This window comes from Chelonoidis abingdonii, chromosome 5 (assembly GCF_003597395.2).
Source record: "Chelonoidis abingdonii isolate Lonesome George chromosome 5, CheloAbing_2.0, whole genome shotgun sequence".
Classification (NCBI taxonomy): domain Eukaryota; kingdom Metazoa; phylum Chordata; order Testudines; family Testudinidae; genus Chelonoidis; species Chelonoidis abingdonii.
Genome location: NC_133773.1, coordinates 3224231 through 3242853, shown reverse-complemented (window position 1 = coordinate 3242853; position 18623 = coordinate 3224231). Strand labels below are relative to the sequence as shown.

Sequence of the window (18623 nt, the reverse complement as noted above, 5' to 3'; positions counted from 1 at the left end):
CCTCTGTCCCCACACCACGCAACAATACTAATGATCTGTGTGCTATTCGCTTTCCATTTATAGCTTACCCGACACCTTCTAGGTACAGGTTATGGCATTAGTGAGTTGGGGTTCACTGACCTGTAGCTAGGACTCACTACCAGATAGCGCCTTGGCCTCTTGCACTGAGATGCTGTTAGGGTGACAGAGTGGTCGGTGTGTGGCCCATCCCCTGTGGGTCGCCCATCCCCCCCACCATGGTTCTGCTGCCCCTCCCCAACAAGCAGGTCACTTGCTGGTTTTTGCAGTTCAGCTTTGTTGTTTGGAGCATACGATGTGCAGCGATGCCCCCTGCAGAGGCCTGTAGACATGGGGTGGGGCAGGGCATCCCAGAGACAGCAGCCCAGTGGGGTGCCCAGCTCTATATCCCACTCTGCCTGCCCCAGAACCCCAGGCCAGAGTGAGAGGGGAGGGATAGGACTCAGCAAGGCCAGGGTTAGTTGGTGGGTATGTGGCCTGGGGGTCCTGAGAAGCACCCAACCCTGGCAGAGGGAGTGGGGTGTTCTGGAGGGAAATGAGCTGTCTGGGAGAATGCAGGAAGTTCCGGCCAGGCGGGTGCTAGGGGCTGACAGGACAAAGGCGCACTGGCTGCAGGACGCTGGAGGCATAGGAAAGGGTAGGCCGGAGCTCTCCATAGGAGCCGTGTAGGCAGGAGGTGCCTGCCGGACCTGAGAGCCAGTGCAGAATACGGTGGTGGGTCGGTGAGCAAAAGGCCACAGTGAGGGGGGGGGGTGGTTGCTTAGCACTGTGCCTTATGGGAGGCTGCGAGGGTTGGGTGCAGTGCAAGTACTGACCTTGGAAGCTCTAACTGGCTTCGGACCTGGCTCTCCCCTCCCCGTGCCTGGCTGGGCCCAGGTACGTAACACCTCAGTCATTCCCTCATCCCACTCTGTACCAGCTCGGCAGGCTGCCGGGCTGTGACAGTTAAAGACAAAGGCACTGCCATCTGAGGAGCGATGCCCAGGAAAGGTGGGGATGAGTAATTTATGCTGCAGGTTACGTGGGGAGTCTAGCACTTGGGAGGGAGGAGGGGGCTGTTCTTTGCTGGTTTTTTTTGGATTGGGATTTTTAAACACCGGCCAGAGGCCTGAAGTTCAAGAGAAATGCCTCTTGTTTAATAAACCCCAATTAGTCAACAAGGGCCTGGTGAGAAGTTGGACCCCAGACACTCTCTCCTGCTGTTGCTCCCTGGGTACAGCTCCAAGGATCGTTCATTCTCATGCCCTGTGCGAGGGGAAGAACTTTGGGCTGGATGTTGTCTAGGGCTACGTCTACACTACGTGCCGTTTCGGCGCGTTAAAATCGATTGCTCGGGGTTCGATATATCGCGTCTGGTCTAGACGGGATATATCGAACCCCAGAGCGCGCTTAGATCGATTCCGGAACTCCACCAAAACAAACGGAGTTCCGGATTCGACATGGCGAGCCGCGCACATCGATCCCGCGTGGTGAAGATGGGTGAGTAAATCGATTTTAGATATTCGATTTCAGCTACGCTATTCTTGTAGCTGAAATTGCGTATCTAAAAATCGATTTTCGCGCGTAGTCTAGACGGGGCCTAGGAAAGGGCTAATCAAAGACTGTCTTCAAGACACCACCAACTGGGGTAACGCGACCTGGATCACTGATCTCGAGACAGTCTGCAGGTGAGATGTGAGCAACAACTTGTGGGAGAATACAGATCCTGTACGGCTGGGTAATAACGTGAGCTCAGTGCAAGAAACCCACAGGAACACGGCATTGCTAGCTCCTGTACGAGGAGCCAACAGCATCCTCACGCCCTGACAACAGGACACACTAACGAGGAGCAGAGGTGGTGACCTGCCAAGGGAACATGAAGGACTGCAGCATTAGGACTATCTCTGGGCTAGGCCAACTCCCCAAAAGCCCTGGCTGCTGGGATCCACTTGCCTGGCACAGCTGGGATATGAGAAAGGGGTTTCTCAGCCCAGCCCTCCGCCCCATGGCAGCCAAGGGTGAATGCTGTTCTGCTGCTGATTAGCAGAGGGGCAAACTGCTGATGAGTTGGCCCATTTGAAGTGTCCTGACACTGGCTTTGGGTCTCCTCACACTATCTGCCTTCCTCCCCGTGCTTTAATGGCACTTGGGAAGCTTAGCAAGCCCCCCTGAACCATGAGCGGGTTTGTTGGGAGGGGTCCACACTGGAACATTGTACTGGTATAACAGGGCAGTTAGGGGTGTGATTATTTACCTATGGAGTTATAGGAGTACAGCTCCTAGTATGCTTAACCCATGTCCAAAATGTCATTGATAAGGTGGCACTCCCTAAAGCATTCAGGTTGATAATTTCAGAACTGATTTAGGGTCTCAGACCCATAAATCCCATTCGAATTAACGTCCAGCTCCCCAAGGCAGCTCTCACCCTAATATTTGTCATACAGACAACTTTTCACCACGAAAATGAATTCTAGGTTGAAGGATTGGTGAATGTCTGCAGGTCTCAGCTAAGGTTCAGTTCCAGGCTTTGGGCACTTTTCAATATTCACTCCTGAGGTCCTTCCTCTGAAGCCTCCACTGTTCTACAACTCCATGTGAGTGCTGACACGGTTCAGTACACACACAGGACAGGGCTCCCTTTGTTTTAGAAACAGTGGCAGAACATCACTGATTATCGAATACACCATTTCCTGAACTAACTTCTTTCCAGTGTTCTAACACACTGGTTAACACAAAGATATTAAATCGTCAATCGGAAAGGATTTGTGATGGGGTTTTGGTTCAGAAAGACTGAAAATTGAATGATGTTTTTGAAATTTCTGAAATCTATTCAAAACAAACAAACAGCAGAAACCTTTCACTAGCCATTCTCCCCACCTCCCCGACTAGAATAGGAGACATCCTTGAGGCTCTGCCAGGCCGTAAGAGTCAGAGCAGCAGCATCACAGTAAATAAATGGAGGAGCTGCCTCAAACACTATAGCTGCCTCTGGAAATTTCCACCACATGCGTCTGATGAAGTGGGTATTCAGCCACAAAAGCTTATGCTCCAATACGTCTGTTAGTCTATAAAGTGCCACAGGACTCTTTGTCGCTTTGGGCAAATTAAGTGCCTTTTCCACTACCACCACTACCCAGGGAGCAACGTCAGAGCTGAAATAAGAGCACAGGAGTTAATCTATTTAGACTATAAACTTTACTTAGATATAAACTGTGGGCCCCTGGAGGTGCTAACATAACACCAGTAAATAAGACCCAGCATTACTGGCTCTCCCTGCTAGGCCAGGATGCCTCTAGTCATTTTGACATTACTATTGCCTGGAAGTCTTCAAGATGAAATAGGATCATTAAAATGAAAAAGCTGGGAGGGTAACATCTTTATTAATAGCATAAAATAAGCTGTGAAATATTTTTTTTATCATCTGTCCCCTTTTGTGCCCTTTGAAAGACAATCTCTGTCCTACATCACAGGAGTAACTGGGGATATCATTATCCACAAGGAATTGTGTACAGTATTATAACCAAGGCAACCGTCAATCAGACTTCAGAGCCAGATATTTTACTAAATATAAATAGTAAAAAACGAAAAAAGTTCTCTCCCAATGGAACACATGAGGAAAGATCAGCTACTTCCCATGCGTATGGAGTGCTAGAAATGGAGGGAAAATTCCCAAATTAACTCCTTTTGCCAATGAGGGAATGGTACTTGGGGGGAAAAACTCTCAGCTCTTCGCAGGAGTAGATGTCATCTTCATGGTCTTCTTTAGATGATGATAATTTGGCAGGATTTTCATCAAGAAATCCAGCTGCAGTGTTTGTGGCTAGAAGGAACAACATGTAATTAGACAAGCACTGGCAAGGGGTAAGAAACAAAGACATGTTAAACACAGTGGAGTTGGCTCTGTAAGTCAGTCACCTAATTTAGACCCCAATCCTGCCCCAAGATCTGTATGGACAGACTCTACTGATGCCACAGCACTCCACCCCAGTGCACGAGTCTGACAGTGCAGAGCCAACTGTGGGACTGGCACCAATCTGTGTAAAGCCAAGGCACCTGGTCACTAACATGCTTTAGAGAGGTCCTGGGCCAAGGCCCTTGGATTACTAACAGCACTGCAAGTTTTGGAGACCAAAGGATGGACGGTTAAACACAGGCATGTAAAGTGGCAGATGCACAGAATCTTAACCTGAGTGCACAAGGCAAATGTTTATGCTGTATTGGGCAGCTAGGGGGAGACACACTCCAGATATTTCCTAGGTGACAGGCCTTCAGTGTCTGGCCCAGTGAATTCTGACATACTGCAAACCAACTGTATGGAAGGAAATTCAAATGGAGCTCCCAGTGAAGGACCAGAGTATAGTTGGTTAAAAAGCTGTCAAAACTAAATGTGCTCCCAGAAGAGCAGGATAGTGAACCTCAAAGGGGACCACTGGCTGCCCTGCCTGGTGCTCCACAGGAACTATGCAGGGTTGCTAAGGAGGGCCTGTCTTTGGAGTGACACACTGTGTTTTCCTGCTGGAAGAAAGCTCTGCAAACTGCCTCCCAGCTTTGCTTCCCCATCTTGGATCACATGTTTAGCAGCTCTTCTCTCTCCTGGGGTAGTGTGCCTGCTTCAGATGAATGGAAACGAACTGTGTGGCTCAGTGTAGAGCGGCAGACTGCATGCCCTGGCAGTACAAGATACCCACCTGTGGCCGTTCAGTCTGCACTCGGCGAAGGCACTTCGCATCATAGATGACTGTGTTCTCCGGGATCACTTCATTTGTGTTGACGTTGCAGCAGGCCCCGATGACGCAGCCACTGGTCAGAATCACATTCCGACCAACAATGGCTGCAAAACAGAGAAAAAACCCTTGCCGTGGCTGGAAAGGGGAGGCAGAGACAATCAAAGGAACCAGAGTGCCTTGAGCCAGGACAGGCAATACTCACATATATTCAAACTGCAATCCTGGTCTCAAACACTCCTTTCGCTCGCCCAGCCCTCTCTATCCTGACTTCTACCAGCCTTCACACCTGCTCCAAAAGACCTGCCTCTCACCCTGTTCCCTTCATGTAACTGCACAGTGCTCGCACTTCCATGCTCTGGTCTCTCAAGGCAACTCAGCCACTTCCCCATCCAATTGTGCAGGAAAACCTTCCCTGCGCTGCGACCCTGTCACAGATCCTCTATACAACATGCAAATCAAATCTAATGTATATCACTTCAGTCTCACAGGGAGGAAGCTGCATTCACAGTTACTGCAGAGCAGCTGTGTGCACACTCGGTGAATCAATAATCCAGTGAGGTGCACTCACTGCAGCACCCAAGATGGGGAGTGCCACACAGCTGGCTTCATGCTATCTTTGAGCCCCTTCCATATCCTGGGCACAGCCCAACTGAATCTTCATTTCACTCCCACGTCTCCCTTGGTTACCAATCTCCGTTTCATATCTGTGCAATTATCAGGAGATGTGCTCCAACAGCCTGCAGGCAACAGAAGTTTAGCTTCCATAGACTAGCATCCAAAAGTCAATGTCTTTAGAAAATTCACTCAAAACCCTTTTGATCCCAATTCAGTAGCTCTGCAGCAGGAACAGAAGCCACCACTGCATTCGGTCCCTCTTCACCACTTTTAAGGCCAATTAAATGTTGCTTTCAAATTGCTGGGCTCTGTGCTTTCAAATGGGAATGCTACTAATTGACTGGAATCACAGGGGTTAGAGATGGCATAAGCCATTCAATAATGTAGTCCACCACCCTGCAAGGGTAGGGGACAGTCCACTGGGAAAAATGGTGTGGTGTTAACACCACGTTACAATTCTAGTGCAGACAAAGGCAGTTGTAGTTTTAACATATGCTGCTTGGTCAGCTTCCTGACCAGGGTTTACCTTGACCACACCCATTGTCGCTTTCCCTCCTACTGTGAACATGGCCTCAGAGAAGACTTAACAGATGCCAAACCAATGCTGCACTAGATCAGGGATCTCAAACTCAAATCACCATGAGGGCCACATGAGGCCCGAGGGTTGCATCACTGAAACCTTTTCATGTAACGATACAAAAGTATAGTCAAAAATGAAAAAAAAATGAAGGGTAGTATAGTATGCTATTAAAAGTCAATGTATTAACTTTTTAAAAACTGTAATGCAAAGAGGGGTTTTAATATAATATAAACACCTGTAACTATTTCTTACGTGGTCAGTAACACTGATGATGATTTACACTAACGATCTATCAACACAGCCGTAATCGCAGGCACTTTTTAAAGTAACTATTCATACAAAATACGTTGCCACTTTTAACATTCTTCCCAACTGCTCACAGCAAAGAATCAGACATGCTGAACTTCATACCTCAGACTGCTCGTCTAGTCCATGAGGCCCCACCTCTTTCCGCCCCTATTCCAACCCCTTTCCCAAAGTCCCTGCCCCAACTCCAGCCCTTCCCTGCCCCTATTCCAACCCCTTCCCCAAATCCCCGCCCCGGTCCCGCCTCTTCTCCACCTCCTCCCCTGAGAGCGCCGCATCCCTGCTCCTTCCTATCCCTCCTGGAAAGTCCTAAGCGCCGCCAAACAGCTGTTTGGCAGTGGCAAGCGCTGGGAGGTAGATGGAAGAGCAGGGATGTGGTGTGCTCAGGGGGAGACACGGTGTGCTTGGAGGGGGAGCTTGGCTGCTAGTGGAGCTGGCGTCTATGGCAGGCCGCAGGAAATAAATGCAGCCCGCAGGCTGCATGCTGGAGACCCCTGCACTAGATCTTACGCAGCAGGCAAGTACATAAATCCCCTGGCTTTAACAGAACACAACATAATGTAACAGGCATCAAACCTGCCAAAGAAGTGTCTGGTATTTCAGCATGAAGACATAATTAGTAACCCTTACCTTTTGATTCAATTACGTTGTTATCTCCCATTTTCATTGCTTGTGAACCTACAAGTTATAGTTAAAGAAAATACATAATTCTAAGCCCATATCTCAAATTCCCACCAACAAATACCCACATAACCCCTCCTTCAAAAACATAAGCCCACAACCCAGGAAGGAAAGTGCTCATGGACCTAAGCGTGTGTCCTGCACTGGTTTTCATTGCTTAGGCGGGACACTGAAGCTGTGACTATAATATTCCAACAAGCCATGCAGAAAGGCCTATAGTTACAATGTGTGGGAAATTACTGCTGCCTAATATTTCACCTTTTTCTTTTTTGTCGCATTGAATCCAGAAAGATTTTGTGCTTTCTGTGTCCTGAAAGCTATAAAGCCCCCATTTTATTTCATATAAAGATGTGTGTTTTCAAATGACTAACTTCAGTTTCAAATTCAAACCACAAGAGTTGCCCTCTTCTGACTGAACACAAACTGTCTCCAGATCCTCCAGTGCTGCAAACGAGAGCAGGTTGTGGCCAGTGCACATATTTGTTTTCCTTGTGGTTCTTCAAAGCCCCAAATTCTAACCCTTGTTCTCCCACTGACTTGTTGTGTTACCTTGGGCAAGTCACTTAACTCTTCTGTGTCCTTTTTTCCCCTCTGTAAAAGGGGAATAAAAGTTAGTTACCTCACAGGAATGGTATGACAGTGAGTTAACATTTGTACAGGGCTTTGAAAATATCAAATACTGGCATGTTCAAGTTTGCGTTTTACATCACTGCTTAGCAAGGATACAACAGCCAACTTCAAAAACATTATAGGTGCCAATGACCATTGGTTTTGCTTCCACCTCTTCCATGTCTGGTGAAATATTATCAGGATATCTGCAAGAGGATTGAAGAATAAATTTAGAACTTGACATTTGAAGGGTAGTGTCTCCTTAGAGATCAAGTGAAAGGAAAAAGTGTCCTTCCCTAGAATCTCTATTGCATTTTAGATTATTAAATCCTACTCATTTAATTGTAAATATAAGGTTGCTGGTTTACTTGTCCATTTCTCCCAGCCTGGACAATGAAGAGAGGCTAGTCAGTTTCTAGAATCTCATGCAGTCATTGAATGCTGCAAAGTTTAAGATACAAACAGAGCAGAGGAAGGCGTTAGTCTGAAGGAGAGTGGGAAAAATTAGAACTTTGAATAGCCATGGAAATATTTCTAATGAGCTTTGAAAGTTTTGTAAAATGTTGTCTTGACCTCAAGCCTGCTGTAAGGGTTGAGATGAACCTCAAATTCAACACAGCAAGCTCAAAGTCAATTTTTTGAATCTTAGTAGTGATGAAATACTGAAAACACAGAGAGGGATGAAGAAGACTGTTTCCTAATTCATAAACATCCTTATACTGCCTCTCAGAAAGGCTATTTAAGAGGGAAACAGAAAGTAGGCAAGAGTAACTTATGGACTCCAGCTTTGTGACTGCTGCTCCACCATACTGCTATGAATCATAGAGTATCAGGGTTGGAAGGGACCTTAGGAGGTCATCTAGTCTAATCCCCTGCTCAAGGCAGGACCAATCCCCAACTAAATTATCCCAGCCAGGGCTTTGTCAAGCCTAACCTTAAAAACCTCTAAGGAAGGAGATTCCACCACCTCCCTAGGTAACCCATTCCAGTGCTTCACCAGCCTCCTAGTGAAGGCAAAAGCTGCTCAAGCCCCGGCCCTACCTATACTCCAGACAAATCTCAAGGAACGTGCTGCAACATTTTAAGCTAGCTGTTTCTAAAGAATTGACCGTCTGGTTTTTGCGGTGAAGCTGAGGGAAGAATTTTGCAGGCAAATTTTTTTTTCTAGACAAAGTGACAAATGTATTTGACAAGCACAAATAGGAATAACTTTGTTTCTAACACAGTGATGAAGGTTTCTCTCCCTCTCAGGCCATGTAAACATGACTTTGTGGCTGAGGAGGTGGGCAGACCAGGGTGTGCAATAATAGCGGTACTGGGTTGAGAGAGTTTTAGGGACAAACGTTGCACTAAAACCTGGGCCATCTCTCTCCTGCCTCCAAGTATTATAAGTGGTTCCAGACAGCTAATGACCATGCAGCTGTGGCAAGCATCCCCACTTTTGATAAATAGATTAGAGTGACAGCTCAGAAGACTCCACTCCTCTGTTTAGGTCAGAACAGGTACAACACAGGGAGCCACAGCTGAGGCTTCCCACTCACTGTCCCAATCCGGAGGGACAAATTCTAGGGCTAAGAGATAATCTATCTTCTATGTTCTTTCAGTCCTGAGCCGCCTGCTGAGACTGCCAGTGATGGCATTAAACATAGATATTTGTGCCTTCAACAGCATTGTAAAGATTCTTACTAACCCATTTATGATCAATGTCTGCTCTTCTATGAGATTGCCTTCACCAATCACTATTGGTCCTGCTTCTGCAATGATTCGCGCTTTAGGGTGAATCACTGTCCTAGGTCCTGTGGAAACAAGATAAGCTTGTTACTAGCAAAATCTAAATAACTGATATTACTAAAATCAGAGAGAAGGCCCCAAGTGGGGAAATCATTTGAAGATGTGTCATGTGTGCTTCAACATCACAAGAATTCCATAAACAAAGGAAAGGGACATGGACATGATTACTCGAAACACAGGAAAAATATATTTTAACTCAACTGAGAGGCAGGGTGGGCTTGTGGTTAAGGCACTGGCCTGGGACCAGATCTGCCAGTCTCCCTGTATGTCCTTGGACAATGAGTATCACCATTCAAGAATGTCAGAATTCAGAACAATCTGAAAGTTAGCAACAGTTCAGGCTGTGCTTCTCAAGTAAGAATGCCAAGCAATCTTAGCCCTGCTCCAATAGCTATGACCTGAATAAATATCTCACACCGCTATCTCCATCCAGAGTTTCATTTTATCAGTCACCCCAGGAAAGCTAGACTACTACGACCTGAACTGGGTAGTGGGTGGGCTATGTGAAACTCTCTATGGTCAGACAAATACAAGATTCCTTCCTCTGCCCAAGTTTCTGATTGACAAAAAGCATACCGAAGGCAATAACTGCTCACTCTGTATGAGAGGTCTAATCAGGGCCGGCGCTTCCATTTAGGCGACCTACGCGGTTGCCTAGGGTGCCAGGATTTGGGAGGGTGGCAGAGTGCTCCGGTGGACCTCCCGCAGGCATGCCTGCGGAGGGTCCGCTTGTCCCGTGGCTCCAGTGGAGCATCCACAGGCATGCCTGCGGATGCTCCACCGGAGCCCCGGGACCAGCGGACCCTCCACAGGCACGCCTGCAGGAGGTCCACCGGAGCCACGGGACCGGTGAGCCGGCCATGCGCCTAGGGCGCCAAAAACCCTGCTGCCGCTCCTGGGTCTAATCCTGCCAAGCGACATACATAGAGAACTGAACCCTACAATTCCAATGGCCATTACACACAGAGATGACATGTCTCCATATACAGGAGACGTGCCCAGTCCAGAAATTAAAGAATACGAGAAAAGCAAATGCCAGCCACTGATCCTGCTTGCTGTTTTGCACATGCACAGGAATCTGCCTGCAGAAAAACTGGGTGGATTGGGGGCTTAGGACTAGAAATGTATATATATTAATCAAATGATAAAAGCAATGTTCTGTGAAGCGCATTTTTGATACTCTGCAAGAAGAGGTGTTAGGCTGACATCTTGACAGGGCCAGAGTTCAGGATTCGAGTTCTTGTTTGACAGTGCAAGCTTAATTCACCATTTCTTGGGTTTCCAATTTAAAATATAACAGGACCCCACTAATTCTTGACAGGCAGACTTCATGCAAATATGTGCATGCATCCTGAACTTTCAGTAAACAAAGGCTTTCTGTGGGGAATTATACTATGTGAACTGTGATACCATAATATAAAGAACAAAAAAGAAAGAACTGAACTTTAATTTATGCATGTGAATAGTCCAATGGATTTCAATAAACCTGTGTGTAAATTATGCATGTGTGTATGAAAGGGGAACCAGTTTGAAACCTACCACTTTTCTTTGAAATTGCCCTCTGGTCTAAAGATCTGAGTAGCTCAGACTGTGAGGGCACTGCAAGTGGGTGCTCTGTGACAGAACATCTAATGCATTTCACAGTGAGGCAGATTGCATGGGGAAAAGCCGACTGCGGCAGAGGAGCATGTGGATCGGACACAGACTTCTCTTAGGGGAGAGTCTGATGACAGAGACACTATAGTGGCACTATATGTGAAAGAAAATGTAGATTCAAATGAAGTAAAAATCGTAAGCGAATCCACATGTTCCACAGAATCTCTATGGATAGAAATGTCATGCTCTAATAAAAATATAACATTAGGGATCTATTATCGACCACCTGACCAGGACCAGTGCTAGTGATGATGAAATGCTAAGGGAGATTAGAGAGAGTTATCAAAATTAGAAACCCAATAATAGTGGGGGATTTCAATTATCCCCATATTGACTGGAGAACATTTCATTTCAGGATGAAATGCAGAGATAAAATTTCTCAATACTTAACATGATTGCTTCATGGAGCTGCTGGCACAGGAACCCACAAGGCGAGAGGCAACTCCAGCATTTAATCCTGAGTGGAGTGCAGGAGCTGGTCCCAAGAGGTAACTATAGCAGGACAGCTGGAAATAGTGACCATAATACAATAGCATTCAACATCCCTGTGGCGGGAAAGAACCATCTCAACAGCTCAACACTGTGGCATTTAATTCAAAAGGGGGGAAACTATACAAAAATGAGGGGGTTCAGTTAAACAGAAATTAAAAGGTACAGTGACTAAGTGAAATCCCTGCAAGCTGCATGGGTGCTTTTCAAAAGACACCATAATAGAGGCCAAATTCAATGTATACCCAAATTAAAGAATCACAGTAAAAGAACTAAAAGAGAGCCACCGTGACAGCTTAACAACCGTAAGTCGCTAAGACGCAGTGAGAGAGAAAAAGATTTCCTTTAAAAGTGGAAGTCAAATCCTAGTGAGGCAAATAGAAAGGAGCATAAACACTGCCAAATTAAATGCAAGAGTGTAATAAGAAAGCCAAAAGAGAGTTTGAGAACGGCTAGCCAAAAACTCCAAAGGCAATAAACAAAATGTTTTTTAGTATATCAGAAGCAGAAAGCCTGCTAAACAACCAGTGGGTCCCTTGACGATCGAGATACAAAGGAGCGCTTAAAGACGATAAAGTCATGGCGGAGAACTAAATGGATTCTTTGCTTCAGTCTTCACGGCTGAGGATGTTAGGGAGATTCCCAAACCTGAGCTGGGCTTTTGTAGGTGACAAATCTGAGGAACTGTCACAGATTGAAGTGTCACTAGAGGGAGGTTTGGAATAATTGTAAACTCAACATTACAAGTCCCCGAGACCCAATGGCATTCACCAAGAGTTCTGAAAGAACTCAAATGTGAAGTTGTGGAACTATTAACTAAGGTGTGTAACCTGTCCTTTAAATCGACTTTGGTACCCAATGACTGGAAGTTAGCTAATGTACGCCAATATTTAAAAGGGCTCCAGAGGTGATCCCGGCAATTACAGACCAGGAAGTTAACTCATCGGTACTGCGGCAAATAGTCAAAACAATAGTTAAGAATAAAATTGTCAGACACAGACAAACATAAACTGTTGAGCAATAGTCAAACATGGTTTCCTGTAAAGGGAAATCGTGTCTTACTAATCTATAAGAGTTCTTTGAAGGGGTCAACAAACATGTGGACAAGGGGGATCCAGTGGATAAGTGTACTTAGATTTCCAGAAAGCCTTTGACAAGGTCCCTCATCAAAGGCTCTTACGTAAATTAAACTGTCATGGGATAAAAGGGAAGTCCTTTCATGGATTGAGAACTGGTTAAAAGACATGGGGGGGGGGGGGGGTGGCTGTATGAAGAAGAACTTCCTTTTATTGTTTTACTGCTGCCACATAATTTCGTTGGTGACCCCGTATTCTTGTATAATGGAAGTATACTTTTTTCCTTATTTACTTGTCTCCAATCACTCATGATTTATATACTCTATCATATCCCGCTTTAGTCTCTCTTTCCAAGCTAAAAGTTCACTAAGGCTCTTTAATGCTCCTCATAATGAACCCCATCCAAAACCTATCATTGTTAGTTGCCTTTTTGAACTTTCTTAATGCCAGTATACTCTGTTTTGAGTATGAGAAGACCACATCTGTAATTCAGAATGTGGCATATCAAATTGGCGATTTATGTAAGGGCAAATAAGATATTCTCCAATCTTATATTTCTATCCCTTATTGAAGATTCCTAACATCTGATTTGCTTTTTTTAACTGCTGGCGCCACACTGCGTGGATGTCTCGAGAGACTATCCATGATGACTCCAAGATCTTTTTCCTGAATCTCGTTGTAAAGCTAAATTAGTCCCCCATCATATTTGTAATCGTTATATGTTGGGGTTTTTTTTTCCAATTGCACCTACTTTACATTTACCACATTAAATTTCATTTGCCCATTCTTGTTTGCCCAACTCGCCCTTAGTTTTTGTGAGACCGTAAGTTCTTTCACAGTCGCTTTGTCTCCACTACTTTTGAGGCAGTTAGTATATTCTGCAAACTTTGCCACCTATCACACTTTTAACACGTTCTCCACATCATTTTACTGATAAGTTGAACATAGGATTGGTCTAAGGACTGACCCTTGGGAACACCCCATCTAGTTACCAACCTCACAGTCAACTTGTGGAACTCCTTACCTGAGGAGGTTGTGAAGGCTAGGACTATAACAGTGTTTAAAAGAGAACTGGATAAATTCATGGTAGTTAAGTCCATAAATGGTTATTAGCCAGGATGGGTAAAGAACGGTGTTCCTAGCCTCTGTTCGTCAGAGGATGGAGATAGATGGCAGCAGAGAGATCACTTGATCATTGCCTGTTAGGTTCACTCCCTCTGGGGCACCCGGCATTGGCCACTGTCAGTAGATACTGGGCTAGATGGACCTTTGGTCTGACCTGGTACGGCCGTTCTTATGTGCCACTCCTGAGGTTTTCACTGTGTCAAAGGAAATACTGATAGCAGTGACATGAAGACAGAATTTATTGCATTAGTCTTCACTTTGGGCTAGATTTCCACCACAGAGGTGCAAGCATTCCACAGATAACTTACTGGGAAAATACATGGTCTTCTGTCACTAAGTCCTGGGTAGTTATTGACTACCAGAGAACTGAGGCTCCATACTACCTTCTGTTTTCAAAAGTACGGATTCAAATTCAGTAAGGCAGTGCTTCTGGGGAAGAACAAGACAAAAGAAGCAGTATTGTAATCTCTCTTACCAATAGTTACATCTCCCCTGATTTCACTTTCCACGCAGACAACAGCTCCAGGAGCAATCTTCACACTGCAACCAAAAATGAATATTAAAAGAAATAAACATAATGCTTTTTAAGGCCAAGAAAGAAGCCTAAGAAAGCTGGGTAGATCTGTACTAACGGATTCCATCCAACTTGCACCTACTCTCAACATTTTCACTGAGCTCCACAGTTCAGAAGATCATCCATACATTTAAAGAGACACTTGAGCATCCCAATTTATAACTGTATAAACCAATGAGAAAAATCCTCAGGGCTCTAAATGTGAATTTTTAAAATCTATCACTCTGCCAAGAAATGAAAAATAAAAATACCGACTCTTTCTAGATTCATGAACACCTCTGTTTTGCATTTCCTCTCATCTCTGCAGCACTAACTAAACAGAGATGAGCCAAAAAGTCTGAGTCATGTGATCACTGAGAACATTTCATTCCCACACAAAGAAAGCAGACACTGAACTGCATTGAGATGGCATGGGAGACAGTAGCAGTATTTAATATTGATCAGACTCAGTTCTTGAGGTTATGTGATAATGCAGCACTTCAGCATCCACAGATAGGATGGGACAGGAAAGAAAGCGAACAAGATAAGAAATGGACCTGAAACAAATTCACATCTGCAGGCAGGACTGTGACCAGCCAAACAAAAATATATGTACACAGTGTGTCAGGCCATGCAGTGGCACATCTCTGGTATTCCTCATCCCAATTTCTACCAAGATAGAGTATCTATATATAGAGTTGGGGTGGGGGTGGGAGGTTCAGGTGCTAACCTGTGGAATTTCAGAAATCCTAATGGAATTGCCTAGAGGAAGGATACCTAAGGACACTGAAAGAGAGCTTTTATGCAATAGCTGTGTACTCTCTCTCTTCCCCACACCCTCCGTGGGAGAGACAGTGAGGTGTGATGGTCTCTTTCCTCCCCCCTTCACCTGGCAGGGGCAGGGAACTGTAGGGTGGGGCAGATCTTTCTTTACAGAAAGAGAAGCAGACGGGGTGCTCCCCGGCTAGAGAGCTTCTTCCTCCATCATCAGGAAAGGCTCGAAGCCCCAGAGTTTCTTCAACCAAACACCACTTCTCTTTGCCCGGCCTGCATTTCAGACACCCCTAACTCACAGGGCCAGCACTGCCACTCACTGAGGACTTTCCCCAAAAGACACTGGAAACATCTTTCGTTACAAGGCACGTTTCCCAGTCCCTTAATCATTCGCACGGGTCGTCTCCGAACCCTCCTGAATGGGGGAGCAGCCTTCTTCGAGGATGGACACCAGCCCCGGGGACAAGGAAGACCCGCACAGGCCGGGGGCGGGGCGGGGCCTGGCAGCCGGGGGGCGCGGGGCCTGGCAGCCGGTGGGGCGGGCCGGGGCGCCCGGGGCGGGGGCGGGGCCTGGCGCCGGGGGCGGGCCGGGCGCCGGGGAGGGCCGGGGCTGCAGCTGGGGCGGGGGGCTGCAGCTGGGGCGGGCGGGGCGGGGCGCGGGAGCGGGGCGGGAGCGGGGGGGCGGGCTTGGGGCCGGGGCAGGCGGTCTGGGGAGGCCGAGGCTGCAGCCGGGAGCGGGAGGGGCGCAGCGGCCAGGGCTTAGATGGCTGGCAGGGCCAGCTGGGGCCAGGGCGGGTGTTTACAGTGAGGGTTCGGACTTCAGCGCCCGCCGGGCCGGGGTGTCAGCGGCCTCACGCTGCTTCGTCTGTCCGCCATCTTCCCGTCTCGCACGACTCTCTGCTGCGCTTCCGGCCGGGGGGAGGCCTCTCGGCGTCAGCGCTCGATGGCCGTCCCTGCCGGAGAAGGCAGGCGGGCCGCGGCGGCTGCAGGGGTCGCTCTGCGGCTCGCCCTATGTGGGGTCGTCCCCCTGGCAGTGTGGGGATGGCGGGCGGCACCTGCAGCGTGGCAGGGCGGGAGGGTGTTTGGGGGGGGTTTCCGGGAGGGGGACAGGCGGGGTCCCTGCAGGAAGGGCTGTGTGGGGCGGGGGGACAAGGCATGGGGTCCTGGCAGGGAGGCTTGGGGTGCCCGGAAGGGGCATTTGGGGTCCCTGCAGGGAGCTGGGGGTTCCGGGAGGGGGAGGCAGGGTCCCCGGCAAGGAGGGGGCTTGTGGGGTACGGGAGGGACGGCTGGAGGTGCCCGGCAAGGAGGGGCTGTGGGGGTGCCCGGAGGGAGGGCAGGTTGGGGTCCCCAGCAAGGAGGCTGTGGGGTTCCCAGGGGAGGGGCAGGCTGGGGGTCCTGGAGGGAGGGGGCTGTGGGTGCCCGGAAGGGGCAGGTTGGGTCCCAGCAAGGTGGGGCTGTGGGGGTGCCCAGGAAGGGGGCAGGTTGGGGTCCCCAGAAGGAGGGCTGTGGGGGTGCCGGGAGGGGGGGCAGGCAGGGGTCCCCGGCAGCGGAGGGACTCGTGGGGTACCTGGGAGGGGGACCGGCTGGAGGTGCCCAGCAAGGAGGGCTGTGGGGTGCCCGGAGAGGGGGGCAGGCAGGTTGTCCGGCAGGGAGGGGTTTGTGGGATTTCCGGGAGGGGCAGGCTGGGGTTCCACGCAAGGAGGGCTGTGCAGGGTGCCTGGGAGGCGGTAGGCTGGGGATCCCTGGCAGGGAGTGGCTGCACAGGGGGACAGGCTGGGGCCCTGGCAGGAGGGACGTGTGGGGGTGGCCAGCATGCTGCTCTGCAGCCTTCTATCCTTCCAGTCTGCATGGTGCCCTTCTCCCTTTTCACAAATGGGATATTCCCACATGAGCCCCATGGCTCAGTACTGCGCTGGCTGCTCCTCCAATGCTGGCCGAGGAGGAGCAGTGGTGAGGTGGACACTGGACCAGTACTGTCCTGTGCTAACAGTTCCTGGGAGATGCAATGGGAATGGGGTGGAGCTATTCAGGGTAAGTCTTATGCACCTGCAGCAAGGCTCCCGCAGACTTGTGTATGTGCTGCTCAAGCAGCATGATAAAATAGTGAGGATGTGTTAGCTTGAGTCTCAAACCTTCTGGCTTGGCTACACTGGAGAGTGCAGCACTGGTGTGGTTTACAGCGACTTGTGGCTTGGCTACACTGAGAGTGGCCGCACTGTGGTGGGTTTACAGCGCTGCAATTACTCACTGTCCAACAGGTCTTGCAAGCACATACAGGCTGCATCCTCCTGGTGCAGCGCTGGCTGTACTCCTGCTCTGCCTAGGTTTATTGCAGCGCTGGTGATGCAGCGCTGCTCCGCCAGTGTGGCACCAAAGCGCTGTAAATTGGCCTCAGAGGTATTCAGAGGTATCCCAGAATGCTTGTTCAGCCACTCCCAACAGCACTGCAATGCTGCAAATATGGCCACACTGCAGCGCTTTCCCTACACGGCTGTACGAAGACAGCTGTAACTCCCAGCTCTGTAAAGCTACAGTGTCTGGTCTGAGGTAGTGTAGCGAGTCTCTGCTGCAGCCACAACATCCACACCACTAGTTTCTGGCATGCTAGCGGAGTCTGTCTATCTGGGCTGGGACCCAATCCCAGCTACAGTATAGACATACCCAAGGCTCAGGTGTTCAGTGCTGTGTATAGAAACACTACTAAGCACCCTGCAGCCCAGAGACTCCTCAGTCCCAATTAAGTGTTCGGTTTCTGTACAGTGTATGGGGAGAAAGGGGTTCAAAGGCCAGGACGTTACTTGGGAGCAGCCTAAACTGGTCATTAGAAATGCCAACGAGAGGGGTGGGCTGAGCCCAAGGAGAGTTGTGCTGTATCTGCCCGGATTACAGCTGTGAACCCTCTCTCTCTGGAGTTAGGGTGACCTGACACACCGTTTCTCGCAGAAAAAAAAAGGGTGGGGGGAGGTGGTGTCCTCTCTTATAACCAACAGCTTAGTGTTATTGCACTCCACTGGACTGTCAGAGAGACAGGGTAAGTCCTGCTCTGCGTTTCTTGCATGCCGTTGGGTGCATAAGCGCCAGGCCTCTTGGTCGTTGGACTCTAAATCTCTCCTGTTGATATAGGGATTGAAATGTAGGGCTGGAAGGCTTCAGAGGTCATCGCTTTCAGCTCCCTGTGCTGAGTAGGACAAGTAAACCCAGATTGTCTCTGATAGTGTTTTTTCAACCTGTTCTTAAACACCCTTCAGTGATGGGATTTCACAGTCTCCCTTGGAAGCCTGTTCAGAGCTTAACTACTCTTAGAGTTAGGAAGTTTTTTCCATACTCTAACTAAATTCTCTTCGATTGAGTCAACATTGTGATGCAGTTGAAAAGGCTAATATCATTCTTGGTGTATTAACAGGAGTGCCAGACACGGAAGTGATTGTCCTGCTCTAGTTGGCATGTGAGGCCTCAGGCTGGATACTGCATCCAATTCTAGGTGCCACGCTTCAGGAAATAGTGAAAAATTGGAGAGAGTCCAGAGGAGAGCCAACAAAATGATAAAGGTTTAGTAAAACCTGGCTTATGTGAAGATTAAAAAAGCCAGGCTGTTAGTCTTGAGAACAGACATCTGAAGGGGACTGAAAACATTTCACATGTTA

At 48.3% G+C, this 18623-nt stretch overlaps 1 protein-coding gene across 1 annotated transcript; it reads right to left on the bottom strand.

Annotated features, from left to right (window-relative positions):
* Nucleotides 1–3533: 3533 nt before the first annotated feature.
* Nucleotides 3534–15446, bottom strand: DCTN6 (dynactin subunit 6). Its single transcript, XM_032769474.2, has 7 exons — nucleotides 15300–15446; nucleotides 14128–14192; nucleotides 9206–9311; nucleotides 7633–7721; nucleotides 6856–6903; nucleotides 4686–4828; nucleotides 3534–3817 (listed from the first exon to the last, which is right to left on the bottom strand). Exons 1-7 carry the CDS (start codon nucleotides 15329–15331, stop codon nucleotides 3719–3721), a joined length of 582 nt encoding a protein of 193 aa, XP_032625365.1. The 5' UTR covers nucleotides 15332–15446; the 3' UTR covers nucleotides 3534–3718.
* Between the last annotated feature and the right edge of the window lie 3177 nt (nucleotides 15447–18623).